Source organism: Malurus melanocephalus, unplaced genomic scaffold (genome assembly GCF_030028575.1).
Source record: "Malurus melanocephalus ecotype Western Australia unplaced genomic scaffold, MMel_1.1 scaffold_285, whole genome shotgun sequence".
NCBI lineage: Eukaryota > Metazoa > Chordata > Aves > Passeriformes > Maluridae > Malurus > Malurus melanocephalus.
Window position 1 is genome coordinate 586,566 of NW_026623517.1, and position 19,508 is coordinate 606,073.

The following is a 19,508-nucleotide window of genomic DNA, read 5'->3' on the forward strand; positions in this document are numbered from 1 at the left end:
CTTCTCAGATGCCACAGTGGGCTCAAACTCCTGGCACAGTTTTGGTTGTTGTTTAAAGGGGATTGTAAACTGCACCGATGGAAAAGGCTGAGAGAGAAAAGTGGCTGAAAGCGGGGGAGAAACTGCTCTGGACACTGAAAATACTGGCTGCTCAACTTTTCACATGTGTATTTACAAAGCAAACTAAACCACAGTCTAGCTGGCCAGGTTCTTATGGAAATCAGTCTCCTGTTTGCTGATGTTTGCTGTTATTGCTATTGGAACAGGCTTGTAAAAATGGCAAAGAAATTGAAATTACTCTGCACTTCATTTTCCTGTTTTATCTTGTGTCYGTGTGCATGCCTTTTTTAAAATTAGTACTATCCTAACATAAATGAGAAGCTTTGAAATCTTCTGTGTGAGCAGTGTAAAAAGAACATAATGAATAAGAAGTAATCTTTACAAAATACTCAAAGTGTTACTTGATCAGATTTCAGTTCACTTGGTATAAATTACCTTTCTTATGACAGTGACAGGAAGTTAAAAACTGGACGTGCACTCCCACAATATACTTTCTTCCCCCAAAAACATGGGAAGAGCCCACACTATGCTTCCAAAACATACAAATATTAAGTCTGAAGTAAACACTTAACTTTTAAAGACATTAYTGTTTCTTTGCCAACTACTTAGCATGACAAACAGGGGAAAAAAAAAATTGTACTTTTGCATTTAAAAGATTCATCTACGTCACATTCAGACTCAATTTTTCAAAAGCAGATGGCAAAATTTAGGAGTGCTTGGCTGCTAGAGAACGTGTGGGATAGCCAACATTTCTGCCTGTCAGATGGACATCCTGACATGTCCAGGTAGCTGAATTTGCAATTCCATTCTCCAAACCTGGTCCAGACAGCAGCTCACCAGAAGGTGCAATGGAATGACTGAGTGCCACTGTGACCCATCGGGGATCATGCACAAATGGGACAAGTGAGAGCTGCGCTCCACATAAGAGCCACCAAGGTCTGAACTCACCACTCCTGAGATGCTCTCTAACTCAAATCAGTGCCCCAAATACGTAAAAATATTTAYAGCAAAAATATTTTGGAGTTGCATTTCTTTGTGTTGTAAGGAACAGGATGAAGAAAGCACACTCAACAATGCCAGGTAAAGTTGACCCACATGAACAGGCAAGGAATACAAGATTTAAAAGGCTGTCTTGAATATGCCCTTACAAACAAAAGACCTTATCAATAAGCTTCCTCTGCCTTCTGGTCTCCTTTTCCAACACAAATATTAACAAGATCAACCTCTACTGCATCTACAATATGTCACATCAGAGCCCTGATGTCTGCATCAAGGTATAACCTTACAGAAGAGTTTGTTGACAATAAAGATCACCCTTGTCTACATYAGAGAACACAGATCCACTCTTTTCACTTATTTATATCCAGAAAAGCTAAATAATTGATATTTGCTACTCCTGCAAATTAATTTTTAACAGAAGACTCACAATATGGTTTTCAGACTCTGAATAAACATTCAGAATTAAGGGAAAAAGATCTAAGAATACTCAAGTATGATAAAAGTAAAAAKAAATATTCAGCTAATCTAAGAAATAATCAAGTGTGCATTGTATTTTGCACTGTACTATTAGTGACACGCTTCATGTGTTTCAATCAGACTTTCTAAGACAGACATATTTTTGACTTTGGAAGACAAAAGAAAGCCAAATTCTAGCAAAAAGGGAAGTCAATCATGACCAGAAAAACAATAATTTCAGAGAACATTTGAGAAAGAGGGGGAAAAAAAGCATTCTGATGATTCTCTTCTCCTTTCAAAGACTTCCATGTGTTATTGAACATTTGACTAAAGTGCCATAAAATCTGAAATAGTTTTGTCATTTGATGAGATTCACTTTCAGTGGATTGCAATGAAATACTACATGTTTTTTCAGATCAAAGATTTAGCAAGAAATGCTTGGAAAGAAATGATTGGTAGAATGCAACAAGAATATTTCTAGTACACCTCAGAGGAATGCTTAAAGATTCTTAAATTTCTGAATACAGGAATTCSTCTTAGAAGGACAATCCTTCTAAATTCAAAGTTTTGTTCATGACCTGGCAGAGCTAATGCACAAATGCTGTACCACAGATATTGTTAYTGGCACTTTCAGAGATGCATGCAAAGAACAATCTGACATGCAAGCCATTCAATGCATGGAATATCAAAATATTAAAATACTTAGAGTCATCTTTAATGCGTTAGATTTGGATCTTGGCTCACTGGGCAAAGTAATTTCATAGCAGAATTGTCTGGAAATTTACCACAAAGGTATTCATGATCCTTTGGTTTATGAACTTTTTGACAAATGCTAAAGAGAAATTCACCGGGAGGCAGAGGACTGGGCCTGACATAGCTGTAGCCCAAGCAGCAACTGAGACATGAGAGGCAAAAACCAAAGCAGAAAGAGGGCTTTAATGAGACAAACACTTCCTTGAGGAGCAAAAGAGCAGAAGTTCATTAAATGTGGATTTGAAAGACAGGATTCCACTGGAAAGTATTTCACATGCTGAATTACTCAGGTAGGCACACAGATACCAGAGCGGCTCCAGGTGTGGGCTCTATTTTTTTTTACAATCATGTGGTTGAATAAACAATATTCYGCCTTTTCAGAAACTTCTTTCATGGCAGTCTCAACTACTCCTCAAACACTTACTTTAGGAGAAAACCATTGGATCACACCTAACTGTAGTTTGCATAGTTGTTATACTATTAAAAGTTTTAAACAAGTCTAAGAGAAGGAAAATTCCATTAATCTAATTGAAAGGAGTGATTTAAGGCTTGCTACCTAAAAAACTGTGTTGAAAGTGTTAATAGAGGGGACAAAAAAGAGTACAACCCTGTCCCAGCATCATCTCAAATCTCCCAGCTAAATGCAAAGTGCACAGAGATAACTTTGTATATCATTTGAATGCTGCAGATGGATATGTAGGAGTAATGTTTGCATTTTAAAAGTTTCCACTTTAAAGACTGCATTTTGTAGCAAGTAAGAAGCAAAGAATACAAAGGTAAAATCTACCATGGGCTGCTTGGGGTTAAAAGTAATCTCCTCCATGAGCAGAAACAGAAAATCCCTTTGCATTCTCCACTGCACCTGAATAAATACATCATTTTTACCTTATAAAACTTGTCAACACTAGCACTGTCAATTCCCCAATGAGAATTTGTGGAAGTCCTTTGAAACAATGCTTAGAGAGAGAATTAACCAATTTTGGCATCTCTTGTTTTCACTATTTCATGAACACAAAACTGATGGCCACTAACAGCATCCAGAAGTAGGTCTGGCCAGTCAAATGGCCAACATATTTTATCAGAGGACAATCTTGGAAAAAAAAAATGAACTCTGCTAAGAGGTGTGCAATTCTGCACATAAAGAATCAGAGAATTGTAAAGGTTGGAAAAGATCTTCAAGATCAGTGAGTCCAACTGTTAACATACAATMTATTAAAACAACATTGTAATACATACTTGGAAAATCTGTGTCAACAGGCTTCTCTTTATAAAAGARTCCCCATGGCTAGTTATCAGTGCCACTGACAAGTATTTGTAGATAACATTTTCTGGGTTAGCAAAACAAATCCCATTTTAATTATAATGAGCCTATTATCCAACATAATACCTTTGTAAGAAATTCCAAATAAGGAGTCCTTAACCTGTCAGTAAAGAGAACTTATTCCACAGAATCAATACTTAATGCTGTCATTTTGTCTGGCACCACACACCTTTTTGCACTGTGCAGCAAGTATGAATGTGCCCATTTTCAAATTTTTTCCAGTAACAGATATGAAATATGAATGAATATGCCCAAATTCAAATAGAAAACGCTTTTTCACTTTTTTGGTTTTGTTTGTAGTCATATGGTTGCTGTTTTAATAATTAGGGAAAAACAGAGATCAACCTGAAAGTTTTAAAATTTCACATCTCTTTTAACACAAAACTAGAAGAAATACAATTCATTTTCAAAAATCTACAAGACATATTCCTATGAAAATGCAATGAGAGACTGAGATTTCTGTTTGAGTTGTGTGAGGCAGTGTAGGCTGATAAAGGCTCCAAAAGCACAGGTATCCCTAACATCACAAGCTGTAATGATGTGTTAACCTTGGTGACAGTCAGAAGAGAAGGGTCAAAGGTTCAGCTGGCATCCCTKGGGGTGATGCTTCAAGGTGAATTTGAGACTCATTGACAGGGCAGCACAGTAAAACTGACACTGCAGTCTGGGAAATGTACATGTTACAAAGATGAAGAACTGCCTTCTTCTTGAACTTGCCATTCATGGCAGTAGAAAAAAAAAAAATCTGTCTTTGTTAAAATGGTTAAAGTGGGGAGAACACGGTTCACTACCAGATGAGATGCTAAAAGAGAACATTTTTAAAGATTACGTCTCTTTTTGAATTGCAAATGATTACCAGAGAAGGTTCACAGTTTAATTCATTCTGGTTGCTCCAGTTACTCTCAATTTTGCGTATTTTAGAGGATACTTCCTCATGTCCTACTTAAAAGGTTCAGACTGCTGAAGTGAAGATTTACCACCTGCTGAAAACCCTATGACAACTACCCACCTTTATTAATTTCACAAATATCAGATACAACAGATGACCCCTCACAACACTGAAGTCTTCAATTATTAATGACAAAAGCAGAGTAACAGTTGTCACTGSCAGTTGTGTAATTTCTAATATTCAAGAATGACAATGCAAAAGATAAAACAGGGGAATTTTCTTAGCAGAAAGTCTCATTAGAACAAAAATTGAGGATCAATATGCAGTATGTCCACAAAGCTCCAGCTGGAATACCTTAAGAAAAGTACCTTAATGACAAATAAGCCAATAAAAATAAGTGAAGCAGGAACAATATCAACAACAAAAAAGTGAAGAATGTCAACTCATTCAACACTTCAAAATGAGGCTTCTCTCTTGCTATAAATAATAACGTATACTTTCTTGGAGGGTATTAGTCTCAGGAAGGACAATGGTAAAACTCACACCTATCTCAGTGATGCCAGAATCCCACCCTGAGAGTTCAGGATGTGTATTTTAGTAAAACATGCTAACTGCAATTTTCCCAGGAGTTATAATCATGCAAAGTACCTGCTCTGTAGACATTCCTGGGTTATTACAAACCCTTGAGATCCTTGAATACAAGGGTCAGTAATCTCAAAACCACTCTAAGACTTTACCACATAACTTGAATGATAAAGAGATGTTGTCTTTAAAATCACAGAAAATCTTTAAGTATTTGTAGCTGGGCTAAATGCTGCAAGTATAACACAATCACAAACACCCAGAGTGTTGCCTGGCCTGAGTATGAAAGTGAGGATTCTGCTGTTTTGTCTACAAGATAGAGTCCATTTATGATTTAGGATGCAATAACACTTTGCAAGGTGGCACAATACAGTTTTGTTGCATCAGGCTGCTTCACATGGGTGAAAGAATTCAGGTCCACAACTCACAAAATGCTGAAGAAGAACTGAACAACTTCAAGGCTTGCCCAAAATCATACAGGAAGATTGCAGCAGCTGAGCAACCTGCTCTGCTTAGCTTGCAGACCCTCTACCTCAAGGCAATCTTCCATTTCCTGCACAATAATTTTATCTGTAGGAAAATGTTTTACAGCACTCTGCTAGAAATCACGCTGCAATGATTGTACAGTCTCAAGGCAAAAACAGATCTGTGATTTTATCCCATGTACAGGGCCGCCAGAGAGCACAAACACTCATTTCTGGGATACCTACTATGCACCRTGAAATTGCTTCAAGCAGGGACCTGCAGCTTCTTGGTAACACTGTACCCTGAACAAGCAATTTATTTTTCCTTCTTGATTTTCATTAGGTCTTACTTTAAGAGAAATGCTCAAACTGAACAGTTCAAAGAAGTCCTGAGAGACAAATGATTTCATATGAATGGGGAGAGCAAGAGGTTGAAACATGAGGTGTGCTGGAGAGAATCCCAGGMCATCATGTTAACATCTTTCACTTTCAAAAACTTGACATTCTGAAGGGCACAGACCCTTTGGAAAATAACAATGCAAAACAACCACAAACTTACAGTTAAGAGAGCTTGATTCATTATCATGTTGCTCAAGGAGCTGAATTTCATATTTTACTTAAGCATATATATCTCTATGGCTAGTTTCAAAATTCAATATATTCCATACGGCAGTAGAAATATTTTGAGATATACACCAGGAAAGCATTTCACTTTCTCATGCTTTCCTTTTTTTATCAGCATTATTTTCCCTGCAAAATCTGTGGGGTTTATTCACTCTGAAACTTTCTCACTTTTGCCCCTCTTATATCTGTGCAATTTATTCTCCCCTGAGCAGAGGGAGAATATGACAAGCAGACAACTGACACCAGCAGCAGACAAGAGGCAAAAGCAAAGCTGCTGAGTTAGAAAAAAACAAGATGAGTATAAATAGATCCAAGCAAAGCTAACCACCCACACTTCCACGTTAAACAAAGGAATAATCTTCACGTGACCATGTGCCAAATAGATTCTTCTTAGATAATGACTTCTCAGAAGGAAAAAAAAAATCAATTAATTGCTCAGTGCAGCATGAGTATTAGCAAGAATTATCCTACAGCTAATAAAGAGAAAAAGCAGCATTTTTTTCCCTCTCACTTTTTAGGATGACAACCTCAAGAAGGCAGACTTGGCCCTGCATGATGTTAAACAGGAGTCTGGAATAACACCCTGCAATGTGTGTGTGAATCCCACACTGCTGCACGTGGTGAATATCTGAACTTGGCAGCAAAGAATTGTGAGTATATTATTACCTGGAGAGAGAGAAGTACTCTGTTGGGCTGAGGAAACCCAAGAACTGAAAAATTATTATTTTTGAAGTGCTGTGATTTGGACTAGACTTTTCATATAACCAGAAGCATCACAGGAAACTCAGTAAGGCAAAACTATMCAAACAAAGTGAAATAAGCAAAAGTGAAGTTGACAGAAGTTCCAAAAAGTAGACCAAAAAATCAAAGCAAACCAAACAAGAAGCTCTAATCACTTACAGCTGTTCAAGGCTCCAAAAAACGGGCACTGTTCTTCTCTACTATTTTTATTCTACATTTTTCTTCTGATTATGAGAACATAATATGTGCAAAGTCAGCACATGGATTGTTGAGGTTTTATTAAACATGCTTTTAGAGTTAGTGTCATTTTTACTTTACAAAAGTAATTCCTAAAATAAGCATGATACACAATAAAGTCTCAGTTAGCAGTTATCCGATATTTAGATTTTAAGTGACAACATGTGGCTGCTGTGGTGTGCAAGCAACTAGGAATATCAAAAATGCCAAGTACAATCAAATTTATAAGGTCCACTAGAGGCTTTCAAGAACAAAAATATGCCTTTTTTTTTTTTCTCTTTCTCCCATCCCCCAAAATGAGAGGGTTTCAGCGTCTGGAAAAGAGTGAACACAGTGAGGAGCTGGGTTGCTTCACTTCATTGTACAGCCTTGCCACAAATAATACATTGATTTCTGGAGGGTATCTGTTTATGAAAAACTCTTTCATGCTTCACCAATGGAAATCTTTCTCTATATGAGTATAAAATAAACCTAAATACACCAAAAATAAAGACTGACAGGTCCAGGAATCTACATGACAGAACCTTGGAACGCAGAAAATTTGTAGTGCTGTTCTGCACATTTGATCTGTTGGGGATCCTACATCCCACGTCCACTGGAATCTACTTCCAATGCTTTTTCTGCCCATCCACGGGCTGCCCACTTCCTACTGTGAGCCCTAATGTTCAGTCAGACTCATGAAAGCCCCTGAAAGCCCAATTTTTTCAGTATTGCTTTGCCACTCAGTGTTTTCGCTCCTTAGGAGGAACCAGAGAAGGCACAGMAGTCACTAAGGGGCTGGGGAGTGTTTCCAGAAATGGATTTTAAACTCAGAGCAGGATGCCCACACTCTACATTTAAGATTTCCCTGCAGCTGATGCAGAGAGGGAAGAGAAGAATTAGCTTTCTAAGCCCAAACTTCATCTTTATTGTCTGTAATATAAGCAAAGGCTCCTTTCCTGACCGCTTAACAAAACTAACTAAACAAAAATGTTTCTTTTTCATTAGGAGAATAAAATGAATGAAGAARTAATTTCCCTCCCACATCCTTTTTTCATCTCTCTTATTCATCCAAAAAAMCCCCAACAACGAGACTGCCAGCCAAACAAAACAAGGAATTTATTTTCTCAGCATAATAAATCACCTTTGCTCCTAACCATCCAAATCATAAAGTCCTACACACCCTGGATAGCTCAAGTAACCTAGTCTGAGATAGCAACCACCTGGCTTTTTATTATTTTTTTTTTAGGGAGAAGCTTCCCAGACACCATTTCTATAATTTCAGATGGTCCCAGAGGTTCAAAACTCTCAATAAGCCATTTTAACAAGAAAATCCTGATAGTCTAATATCTAGGCCTGTGAATGGTCCCAAAACTCAGATATCTAACACAYACTCTATTTGCTGCAGGCATTTATTTTCTTTTACTATCTAGGTCATCAGTTCATGACTAGGGACAAAAGAAATCCGTAGAGAATTYTGAGTCAATGAGAAGTTTTCAAATTCCTCTAAGTCCACAGAGTATCTGCAAAAGAGYCCCATTCTTCATTGCTCTACTTTCACATCGAAAGTAGAAATTGGTGTAAAATACAGCTGACCGTAGAAAAACACACACTTATTTAACATTAAAGGAGTATTGTTCACTTCTGCTAGGTGAAACAATACTGACAAACCATAGTCATGCATGCCTAATGCTGAACTTTTTAAGTAGTGAGAAGACAAAAATAGCYGGAGCAAAGGACATCACTGATGCAAAAGAACATTTTGGAAAGTTTCAAGAAAAAGCAGAAGGAACAAATATTCTTAGAAATATAGGGTCAAATATGATCAGCAATAACTTTGTTTAAAATGCCAGCAGATGAATGACCACAGGAAGCCTTTTAATCAACACTGAATTATGATGAGTTTTAATTCCAGCACTTTTGCTCAGTGTGAATGCATTCTATAAATCTGGTAAGTTCAGGTAATAATATCCTATCCACCATGCCCTTGGGAACAGGAGGTCAGTTTGGTCCTAAATGCAAAATCCAGTCCCTGGGATAGCCAGCACAAGCCTGCAGACCCTGCTGTTCTCCTCARCCCATAGATTGGGATTGGGCCACCTTTTGCCCTGCATCATGCAGCTCCTTCCCTTCCCCCAATTCCAGAGACCAACGCTGCTCTTGGGAGATGTCTGCAGGGAAGAGGGGTGTCAACCTATGCACGGTTTACCCTATCTAGCACAGAAGATTCAGGGATAACAATAAGCCATCTAAACCAGTAAGAACAATGCTAGGCATTGAGAATGACCCAAACACTCCAGACTGATGGGCTTTTGTCTCACCATTTTTTAMAGCAAACAGAGAAAGCACCTCATTCCTCAAAGAAGTGTTTGGGACAGTTTACTGTAAGAGYTGCAGAGAAGAAGGGAATGTCCACATGGGATTTTCAGGCTGTTTGCTTTGGTGTGGCACATGGCACACTTAATGGACACATTAAGTTCCCTACTCTCCCCTTCACATCTGCCCCACAACATCTGCACAGCGACGCCCTCTCAAACAGCAAACCCAAAACACGAGCTGCAAGGGRAAAATCCTGTGATAGATGGGGTTTCCAACCCACACCAACATGTAGGATTCAAGCTTTCACTACTGTGGCCAGGGCTGGAAACTACTCATGGATGTGTTAGAGAGGAGAAGTTTTGTTTCAAAGAGCTGAGAAATGAAGTGAGGATGCTCAGACTCCAAGTAGGATGGAAGAAGCGAGAGAGGAAAATGAATACAAAAATGGAAGTCTGTGTGATATTTCTCCACGTTAACCCATGCTAATAATCATATTTTTCACAACCTTCCAAGATGARTGTGGTCCATTGCAGAAGATAATGTTTCTTAGAGCTCAGCCAAAAACCCCACAGACAACACAGAAAATGATGTGACAAATGCTAATCAAAGATTAATGGACCACTGAAAAGAGCTTATGCTATGATAATAAAAAAAAATAAATGACATGGGAAGTAGCAGAGTAGCAGAAGATACCCTGAGAACCCTTTGTCCTAACAGAGAGGGGTTGTGCAGATGTGTAAACCTGAGTGGTGAAAACAGGGCAGGGGAAGAGGCAGATATGTACACAGAACTGAGGGGGGAAATGGGGAAAGGGGTCCCCATGACAAGGCAGAAGACAGCACAAGCATCTGGCACGGTCAGAACGGAAAAGAAGGGAGAGGTGATCCAGGAGACACATTTTGGAAGATTTGTGGAATCTGGAGAGCAAAAAGATTCCAGCAGCAGCAACAGGGACCCRGAAACAGAGCTTTAAGCGTGAACACAGAATAACAGTATCACATTTTGGAAAAAAAAAAACAAACAGGGAAGAAACAGATTTAGAGGCATTTTCACTATCCTTTAGGACAGCTGTGTGGTCTCAAATTATTTTTCACAACTTTTTACATTTGTTTCCCTCTTGGGGTGCCAAGTTAACTCATCGCAGCTCCAGCTGTGACACCTGGGGAAACAGTATTAAGAGCAGGAGAAATATAAATCATTAACCAAAAACTACTCTTGATCCTTGAGAAAGTCATCATTGCAGGGATCAGCAGATTGAGGAAAAAKAGAGGTAGAGTGGGAAGCCAACCCTCCCAGGGAGTATGAAAAAGGACTTGGAAGAAAGGAAATTGCTGGGGGGCAGCAAATACATATTGGGAATCAGAAGAAAAAATACACTTCTCTTTCTAACCCTCTTGGGGCCTATAGGAAATTGCTGCTTGCCCTCTAATCTGCCCCAAAAAAGAAAAACAATTAAAATGAAATAAAACCCTGAACTGTAAGTCCTTGCTCCCTGCCTCCCCCTCACCCCCATTGCTTTGTGTGCCGTGCACCCAGGCCATGATTCCTCACGCTGCTCTCCACAGCAGGGACAATATTACCATTAGAGTTACAGCTTCTGCAGSAATGTGAATTGTTTCACTGTGCATCTAAAATACGCAATTTGGGGAGATGAAGGTGTTAAGAGATTAATGATCAATAAATCAATGAAACAGAGTTGAGGCCAGAGGAGGAAAAACAAAAAAAAAATGGAGAAGAAAGAAATAAGGATAAACATCTTGAATTAATTTGGAGTGGCACCCTACGAGTATGGTTTCTGTCAGGGGCATTGCTGTGGTAATGGGTTAGGATTGTTACTCCATACAGCACGCCCCTATAATTTCAATCAGTTTTTGTTTCATTTCTCTCGACTCATCTCCCCACTGCAATTTTTCCCTGCAATTTAACTTTAGAAAGAAAGACCCTTTCCTAAACAGTGAATTAATTTCTGCTCTTTCCACGGTTCCCTCCAATACTAACACTTCCTCTTTTCCTTTTCAACTGGCAGTCACAGCAGTTTCTTCCAATTCCTTTTTTCTTTCTTCTTATGATCAAGGTCACGTTGGGACCCACCTACGTAGTTTTAAACTTGCCAAAGCACATGACTGACTGGTCTGCACTAAGAAGAATGAACACAGTTTTCTTYGACAATTCATTAACAAAAAAAACTGGGGCAAACACATGAAACATCTTCCAGTGGATGGTACTGTTCAGGAGGTTTTCCTGCCACAAGAGAATATCAGAARGCTTTGTTTTCACACTTTGTAGAAACATTTTCATCACTCACTCATGTAAAAATAGCATTGTGTAAAGATACATTTGTGATGTACTATTTAAGGGCCGGGAAAGGAGATGGGAATTGAAAATTTAAGTTGCAGCTCATCTAAAGTAAGAGTGTAAGTCATTCAAAACTGTTGATGTCACAAGACAGCCACACAAAAAAGGAATGAAAACCTGTATGCATTATTCATCTTGTAACTTTGATCTTTAAAGCTAAGAAACTTGAACAAGGAAAGATAAATGGCTTCTCAAGCTTTTTCTTTTAAAAATCAAATGAGGATGATTCAGGATAAATGAGAGATAAGAGTTAATACGAAAGAGGGGGAAATTGCAATCATGGCGCTGCACGGAAGTTTCAATGCAAGGGCTTTGCTTTTTGTATTCAATTACAAAGGAATTCTTTCTTAGGTACCTTAGCATCCTTTTTGATGTATATGTAAAAGATTTTACCTATTAAAATTTCATGTTCAGTATGCACAGCTTTTTTCTTCTGCCACCTATACCATGACTTGATGTGAACAATCAGGAAGCTTTCTGAAATATGAGATACCAGTGGTCATGGAGCAGGAACAGACCTGGCTGTGAAATCCTGACCTCCAAACCTGGCTCCAACATCAGCTTGCTGTGGAGCTTATGCAAGATATGTCTAGTTTCTCCCRTTGGGAAAGCACTGATAATTACAAGAACTCTGACTGCATCCTGATTTCATTGAGGCTTAGTCAATTATGCAGGCAATGCTGCTAAAATAAAATACAAATTGATAGATCCAAAAGCACATGRAGGTTGCCCTGTCTGGATGGGAGAGCCACAAAATCCTCTTTGAATGCACTACTCAGAGTCTGTAATTACCGCCAGTTTCTGCCTAAAGATATGCTCCAAGGCCCCACCATCTTGGTTACATGAGTGATGTCAGCACCTTACAGAGGCAGCTGCATTTGGGATTCACAAAGGAGACAGAGCAGCAGCAGAGCTCCTCGAGGGAGCTCTGAGCAAACCCCACACAGACAGACACCATATTCATCATGAATCACAGAGCACCAGCCAGGGGCAGCAACAGCACAGCCTAGKGAAGGAGGCACTGACTCCACTGCTGCAGGAGGGTTTGCTTATCTGAGCTTCCAAATTATTACCTCCACACTGCAGATATCAGTGATCAGTGGCAGAGCCAGACAGGCTGGGTGGATGGGAACACACATTGTGAGACGGAGCAAACGGATGGGGAACGAGGTGAAAATGTTATGGTGATGTGTGTGGCAGAATGGCAGTGGGAACACTGTTTGGAAAGTAAAGGGAGGTTTGTGGGGTACAGCAGAAGATGGGTGAGAAGTGACCGGAGGCACACTGAATTCACAGTCCTGCAATCAACCAACACTCGCTGCGATCACCGTGAGAGCCTGAGCATTGCTCATGGCACTCGCTGCCACTGACACTCCGCCAACTGCATCCAGACAAAATACATTTGGAAAGACCAAACCAGTGATTAGAGCAGTCAGCAGAAACTGAAACACTGAYTGCACTTCCTCCCCAGCCCAAGGGAATGCAAACTCACAGCTTTTGGCACCGAGGTGACACACGTGGCTGTGCCCTAATGACACCGCGCTGCCATGCAAAAGAGATGGCTAGACTGCTGGGGCTGGGAGAGGGCTGCTCCTCGGGAGGATGCCTGGGAGCCTGGAGCCCTGGCCTGGATCCTGTCCTGAAGTCTGTGAGCTCCACCAAAGCCAAATGTGCAAACAGAGCCAGGAACTTCCCCACCCCGGTGCGCTCCCTTCTCTCTCTCTCACGGACAAGACCTTGCACCTTCTTTCTCCACCATGTCTCAGCTCCAACAGGAATGTCACAYAGCCTCTCCTACTGCAGGCAGATCATATGAGAAATTTCAAAAATACATTTGAGCTTTACACTGTTCTCAGTGAGAAATTAGAGCTATTCAYTGGGCTGAGCTGAAGCATTGCTTCTCAGCTATATATGCGTATATTACAGGAAGGATTCTTGATTCCACAGCAAATCCAGGAGAAAAATGAACTAGRTGAGCATGGAATCACACTAGCTCTGCTCTGCCCTCATAACAACTGTTTTGAATCCAGTAAATTAATCTAAAGGTAAGGGTTTGCTTTACAGGCAAGACAGTTCCAGCTTCCTTTGTAGTATGTGGAGAGGGATTGGTCACATCAAGCATTTGCTTTCATACCGTGGTGTAAGGAACAGGCATCAGGAAAATCATGTTTGTAGACAACACAATCAAGATTAGAGAGAAAAAATATTTTGGTGATGATCCTTCATCAGGTGCACCCAGCAGGCATTTGAGCACCGAACAGCACACACCAAGTGTCTAAAAYTGAGCTCTTCTGGGACAGCTGCACRCAAATAAAATGTCTGTTTCCATAATCCCCTTTACAGATAGCTGCGCCCTCACCCCTAACTTTCATTTCCTATTTGTTCCATTCTCTACTTCATAACCTGAAAGACATTTTCCCTTTCTTTTTTTTTTTTCTCTTCAAAGCACATTTATTTGCCCTACAAATGGACCAAAAATATGAAAGGACTGATTTTTATTATCTCACCTACAAAAACACATTTATTTCCTTAACTGTATCCAGGACAAAATAATATTTTCTTTTTATTGCATTCCTGAGGAAGTAATGCCTTAACTTGGATCTTGTTTATCTGCTATTTATCTGAATCTTTTGCAAAAACTCTCAGTCAGGAATGGAGCTTCCAGCTCTTTTTGTCTGGCACTCTTAGCACTCATTCTGAAAAGTCCAGTTTTTCTTACTTACAGATGACACTGTCATTTGTAGAGAAGAAAAAAAATGCTTCCACATATTAAAAATAAGGTTGTTTCATGGAGATACCATCTTTTTGAAGAAAGTATAGATATGAATCAAACAAGAGATGTCAAGAATCATGATTATTCAGGAAAGTACAGTCTTAATGTTTATTTTAAATCTCTCGTCAGAAAGGGAAGCATTAATATGAAAGGCTTCAAACAGCCTTTGACACTTATGGAACTCTTAAAATTGCAATGGGTAAAAGATCAACAAACCTCTAAGAATAAAAACAACTGAAAATGCTTTAGAAATGAAGCCACCTTTTTTTTTTCATTAATTAAAGACCCACTGGTATTACATATGCATTGAACATTAACACATACAGTTTGACATTTCCTGATCTGCTAATTTCGTGCCTTAAAAAGAAGAAAGTAACACTTGTGTTACAGAAATTTACTGCCACCAAGTCAATCGAAATTTTGTCACCACATGACGGTAAGCCTTCATTTTCAATATAGACAAAAAAAAAAGTAAATTTGTCACTTAAAACCCATGAATTTCATCCTTATTTCAGCTTTTGTAACATTTTAGGGTTGGGTTTTTTTTTAATTTGTGTTGCAAAACTGAAATAGAAATGCCTTTAAGAAAATAGAAATGGAATAATTCTAGGTCAGGTTTCACAATTATTTCATTCCCATCTGCCCCTCAGCAAGCTGTCCATTGCAGGTCCCGCTCCCCTCCCAGCCACCAGCAAGCCCATCCAGATGGTTACTGCAAAGCTGCAAAGAAGCACATTTGAGTGCACATTTATCCACTTGGCAAGACCCTGCTACAGCTGCAAGGCAGTGCAAATCTGCATTACAATATTGCATCAGGCTCTCCCTCCCCTGCCTGAAGAAGCACCCACGATATCAAAGTTGCTGCTCAGGACAATGCCAGGCACACCTGATGTCAATGGACACRGCCAAGCTGGGCCATGGCAGCTCTGTTCATTCACATCTCTGGAAACAAACACTCATCTGGGTACCTGAAACAAGTGTACATCTACACCGACATCAAAACTCCCGGTTATTTGGGTTKTTTTGGGGAAGAGACGCTGATAACACACGATAACACTACCAGATGACACAGTAAAAGAATAGGTGAGTATTTGAGACAAACACCAGAAAATAAAACCAAACTGACGGAGTTTATTTCATCCTAAGAACAGCTTTAATGACTACAGGTGACACTGCCAGTCAATGATGGCTACTCTTGTTCTGGATACATYTTTGTTCTGGCAGCTGCAACGGTTTTCACATATAACAAAAGAAATGAAAATCCTTTGTGAGAATAAACTACGTAATAGAAAATGCAAGTTTAGAAAGCGCTTCCTGCGGATAAAAAAAAAAAAAAAAGGTAGCACTGGAATCTTCTCTTTAGCTCAGGTCAATTGACTTGTCACGGTTGGAAGAAGATTTGAAAAGGAAATTGCAAGTTCTTAGCAAGTATGATTGGAGGAATAGAGTTAATAGCCAGCAATCAGTATAGGTTTGGTAGGTACTTAAAAATTTAAATGTATGCATACGCCACAACTGCAGAATGCCTGACCTTTGTCTTGTTTGTAAAAAATAAGTGGAGTAACAGGCAATTTTAATCTCAAACAAAAATGGTAATTTTATACTTAGGTTGCTGGGTTCTTCCATTAAACCTTTCCCTCATTTCATGTGATTGAGGCATATAAATGGTATGTGCCTCTGATYTTGCTTCACAGTAGTAATCTTCCCAGTACCAACAGGGTGGTATGTGCTTTCAGATGGCAGTTTCTCACCATATGGAGAGATGTTTCTTGTATCACAATGTTGGCAGCAAAGAAATTATTTTTGAACTCCATTTTTCACTGTCATTCCTGCGAGACATTTAGGCTCACTAGCTAATTGTTTCAAGTGTCAAAAACGAAAAAAAAAAAAAACAGCTTTCTGATTTGAGAAGTTGCTTTATCCATAATCTTGAATAGTCATGCACTGTAATACAGCAAGCTACAGACACAAATGTATCTGTAAAACACCTCTAATGAGAAAACAGATTTATTTGAGACAGCAAGATAAGCCATTATCTCTCTAAAGAAATGTATCTATATCCCCAAACCCTTTTTATGCTTTCTAAACCACAACTTTTCTGTGTGTATTGTTTTCAACAGAAACAAGATCTCACCCAGACTACTCTCAGTATCTCTTTCCAACCAAGGAAGGCAGATATTACAGGTTCAGGAAATTTGTAGGTGGATAAAAGGTAAGAAAATTAGAGGACAGTGATGAGTGAAATGAATTTTATTTCCACAAGCCTCTAATTCTTCTGAGGAAGAGAAGAACACAGGTTTTGCATAGGTCTCTTTGCATACCCTGCAATGAAGTACTATGAGATGAGTGGTTACATTCCAAGCTAAATGCAAAMTAGCCCTTGCCTGGGAGGCAAAAAAAGGACATAACCTAGAAAAGACAGCACTGCCAGATGCCCACATGTTCGAGAGACAAAAAAGTCATTTTAGATTAGCTGATTTCTCTGTATTTGGAAAAGAAAAACTTGTTATACTTACTGTAATTCTCTCATCTTTGTCATCGAGAGGGGTCCCATCTTTCTTCCATGATATAGTGGGTTCTGGGTGTCCTCTTGGGGGCTGGCATTCCATCACTGCAGGCTCCCCCACAGCCACCATCACATCTGATGGATTTTGTCTGAAGTCATCCCGTAGGACTGAAAGAATAAACACAATGAAACAAAAAATTACTCAACAATGTACTAGTAGCACAGCAGAGTGTTTTGTATTGGCCATTAATAGTGTCTGTTGTCATTGTATTTTATATTAATGAACAGATCAATTAATCAATAGCATCTGCTGATGGTCWCTAGTACTTCTAGCAACTCAGAAAACGCATGTGCAACTCATTTTTAACTTCCCACATACCAGTGATGGAGGCTGACACAGAGTCCACACAGAAGCACTGGCAGCACTCAGGCACAAATTCTGTGAGCACAGGAGTCAGTCTCACCCCTGTGCCCACCCAGATCATGGAGCAGATCATCCTGGAAACTATRCCAGGCACAGGGAAAATAAGGAGGTGCCTGCTGACATGGTTTCACTGAGGGCAAATCACACCTGACAAACTTGCTGGCCTTCTATGAAGGCCAAAAATTAATAAACTAACTAAACTGCCCAGGTCCTTGATGGCATTACGAATCATGAAACACTTCCCCAGCCTTAGCCAAACTCATCTTTGCAATTTGGATGGTGTCTGTTTAAAGAAAAAACATTAAAAATGTTTCCTGATCTCTGTTAGTAATCACTTGGCCTAAGCCAGGAACCACATCCTTTATTTAAAAGTCAATTTTACTACCTTTACATAGAAAGRAACATTTTTATTGCAGCTTCATTACTAGAATTTGGTTTTTCTCATCATTTGCCCAAGCCCAGGCCTAGGAAACTCTAATATCCTCCCATCATCCACTATGGATTTCATCAATAAATGTGTGATTATTTTGCTTTTGGGGGAGAAGGGAGACATCACACTGTGCTCAGCAGACCACTGCACAGGGACAGTTTAACAAATTTCTAATATTTCAGTTCAGTTATTGAAATTTCTGGATACCCTGGAAGCAGGACATATGATGCTCTGAAAGARGATAATCAAGGATAAAATGCCTCTATCATCTTAACAATACAAGCTAATAGAACAGATTTATCGACCTTAAAGAAGAAATTATAAAACAATTTAGATTGGAAGGAACCCCTGGAGGTCATTAAATCTACCACAATTAGATGTTTTTCAATGACCATTGAACAGACCTGGTGTGGAGAGYTTATTTAAAAAACAACTCAAAACCCCAACACAACCTACAGCTTAGTGTACAAAAGCCTGAGAAAGCACACTCCAATTAAGAACAAAGTATTTCTCTCGCTAAAAGGCAAAACTCATGGATATTTTCCTTCTATGAACCTGGAAAAATTTGAAAATATTTTCAGTTATAACACCATGTTTTTAAAAAGGGGAATGATGTAATTTTTACTTAATCAGAAAGGTAAGTCAAAAGACCAATCCATTAACTTCCTTTCTGCTTTCAACAAAACTTTATTAAGTTTAGCCCTCTTCTGTACTATATTCCCCTATACACTGATGCACCAAAATAGCACTTCAAATTAATTTTTGGTTATGAAAGGCTTAAAAMAGTACTCAAATAGACTGAAAACATTAAATATCCTTGTTCCACTTACACTGAATATGGTGTTAACAGCCAGAGACAATTTCTTGTGTTCTCGAGCAACCCTGCAGCCATCCAGGCACAGTAAATCATGTAAAATGGATAGCTGGACACTGCTTCTGCTGAAGTCCAACGTTTTTTTCTGTTTAATACTTCAGAGAATTAATCTGGCTTGGAACCACTGATCATACTATTTTTTTTTTTTTTTTAAATATTTTTCCACTTCTCCAAATTAAAGAGCATTAAAGAAGAAGACACAGTACTTGCCCTCAGTTACTAACCTCTCCCTTGGATACATCCAGTTCCCAGTGCCAACAGCACATGAAAGTGCAGAAGAATTTATTTGCTACACCACAGCTCTATTGCAACACAAGGAAAGGAGTGTTTTGACCACGAGTAAGAAGCCTTTTATTATGGCTGAAGATTGYATCACTTGGATAAATTTAAGAGACATATAAAAAGAAGCACCCTGAAGTTTAAAAAAAAATTAAATCAAGCCATCTTAATAAAGCATAAGTGCTTTTCAAGTCTGAAAGGACTCATAAATCTAAGAGATAGCACCTTAGATGGCTTTAGCACCTTTGAAGCAACAAAGAAGTCCAGTACTTACATAATAAAACCAAATTACTTCTTTAATTTCTGCACTCCTTAGTCTTATAATAGCTTTACAAGCATAGTACCTTGCCTGCAAACCAAGACCTTTCACAAATTAAGCAGTTCTTAATAGAATGCCTAGGAGGACATCAAAAGTCCAAGCCATAGATACTTCAAAACATGCA

The 19,508-nt window shown here is 39.0% G+C and overlaps 1 protein-coding gene across 1 annotated transcript in view; it reads right to left on the reverse strand.

The window, feature by feature from the left end:
- ROBO1 (roundabout guidance receptor 1) overlaps nucleotides 1–19,508 on the reverse strand; it is a 287,511-nt gene that overhangs the window by 92,496 nt on the left and 175,507 nt on the right. The window contains exon 3 of the mRNA XM_057376619.1: nucleotides 17,069–17,226. Coding sequence (XP_057232602.1) covers nucleotides 17,069–17,226 — 158 coding nt within the window. The remainder of the gene's footprint in view (nucleotides 1–17,068; nucleotides 17,227–19,508) is intronic.